This window comes from Bombyx mori, chromosome W (assembly GCF_030269925.1).
Source record: "Bombyx mori chromosome W, ASM3026992v2".
Lineage (NCBI taxonomy): Eukaryota > Metazoa > Arthropoda > Insecta > Lepidoptera > Bombycidae > Bombyx > Bombyx mori.
This window is the reverse complement of record NC_085135.1, coordinates 9445392-9446772: the sequence shown is the minus strand read 5'-3', so window position 1 is coordinate 9446772 and position 1381 is coordinate 9445392. Positions and strand designations below refer to the sequence as shown.

The following is a 1381-nucleotide window of genomic DNA, read 5'->3' as shown; positions in this document are numbered from 1 at the left end:
TATTTAATTTATTATCCGAACACCGACGGCGCCTACTCAGGTACATAGTTATCTTTACCTCAATTACGCTACAAGTCCGGACGACCCGTACATACTCGACCCACATCAATACGGGAGACAACCCATTCTCGTCTATACTGGTGACCCCTGAAGAACACCATAATGAGCAGCAGTGATTCTGTCGAGACCGCTGGTTCTCATGCGTAAAACCCCGACGAATGAAAAAAATGCGCGTTTCCACTGTACACGACAACGACATTTTGCCGTCCGACATTCGGAAGTTCACTTTGAAGGTGCCTCCGTTTTCTCCAGAGGACCCAGAAATTTGGTTTGCACTTCTAGAAGGCCAATTCGAAAACTATGGTATTACAGAGGACCACATCAAATTCAATAATGTTATCACTAACCTTGACATTCCTCACGCGAAGGCGGTAAAGGATATTATCGTGCATCCTCCGACCAACAATCGCTATGAGAAAATTAAGAGCGAGCTCATCAGACGTCTCTCCGCTTCCCATGAAAAGAAGGTCAAGCAATTACTAACTCATGAGGAGTTGGGTGACCGAAAACCATCGCAGTTTCTGAGGCATCTTATGGACCTGGCCGGACCGTCTGTTCCACATGAGTTCATCCGAACTATCTGGAGTAACCGCCTGCCGAACAGTATCCAGACGGTACTAGCATCGCAGCCTACTCATTCGCTTGAACAGCTGTCGGACCTCGCTGACCGAATACAGGAAATAACTACTCCATGCAACGTCGCAGCCACTTCAACATGCGGGACGAGTAGTATCAACCAGTCCAGTGAGATTGCAGAGCTGAGGAAAATGGTGGAACGCCTCGCATTAAAGCTCGAAGACCAGACTCGTGCCACAAACCGCTCCCAGAACCGTTCGAACCGTTCTCGACCTCGATGGCGTTCGACATCCCGCAGCAGAACACGATCTGCTTCCAACTATCGACGGTACCCCGTTTGTTGGTACCACGCGAAGTTCGGGGTTAAGGCAAGCAAATGCCAGAAGCCGTGCGACTACAACGAGTCGGGAAATGCCACAGGCAGTCGATAATGGCGACAGACGACTGCCTCAACTCTCCAGGTCGCCTCTTCGTAACTGACCGCACCACGAAAACCCAGTTTTTGGTCGACACCGGTAGCGACCTCTGCGTTTTCCCACGGACCCAGCTACGAGAGCGTCGTGCACCAACCAGCTACAAACTGACAGCAGCCAACGGATCAACCATTGAGACTTATGGGTACTCGCAGCTCAACCTGGACCTTGGACTCCGACGCAATTACCCATGGAGATTCATAGTGGCTGATGTGACGAAGCCCATTATAGGTGTAGATTTTTTGTGTCACTATAACTTGATTGTAGATTGT

At 49.7% G+C, this 1381-nt stretch overlaps 1 protein-coding gene across 1 annotated transcript; it reads left to right on the top strand.

Moving 5' to 3' along the window:
* The first annotated feature begins 227 nt into the window (after nt 1-227).
* Nucleotides 228-1067, top strand: LOC134201752 (uncharacterized). The gene has a single exon (XM_062677001.1). It carries the CDS (start codon nt 228-230, stop codon nt 1065-1067), a length of 840 nt encoding a protein of 279 aa, XP_062532985.1.
* Nucleotides 1068-1381: the final 314 nt, after the last annotated feature.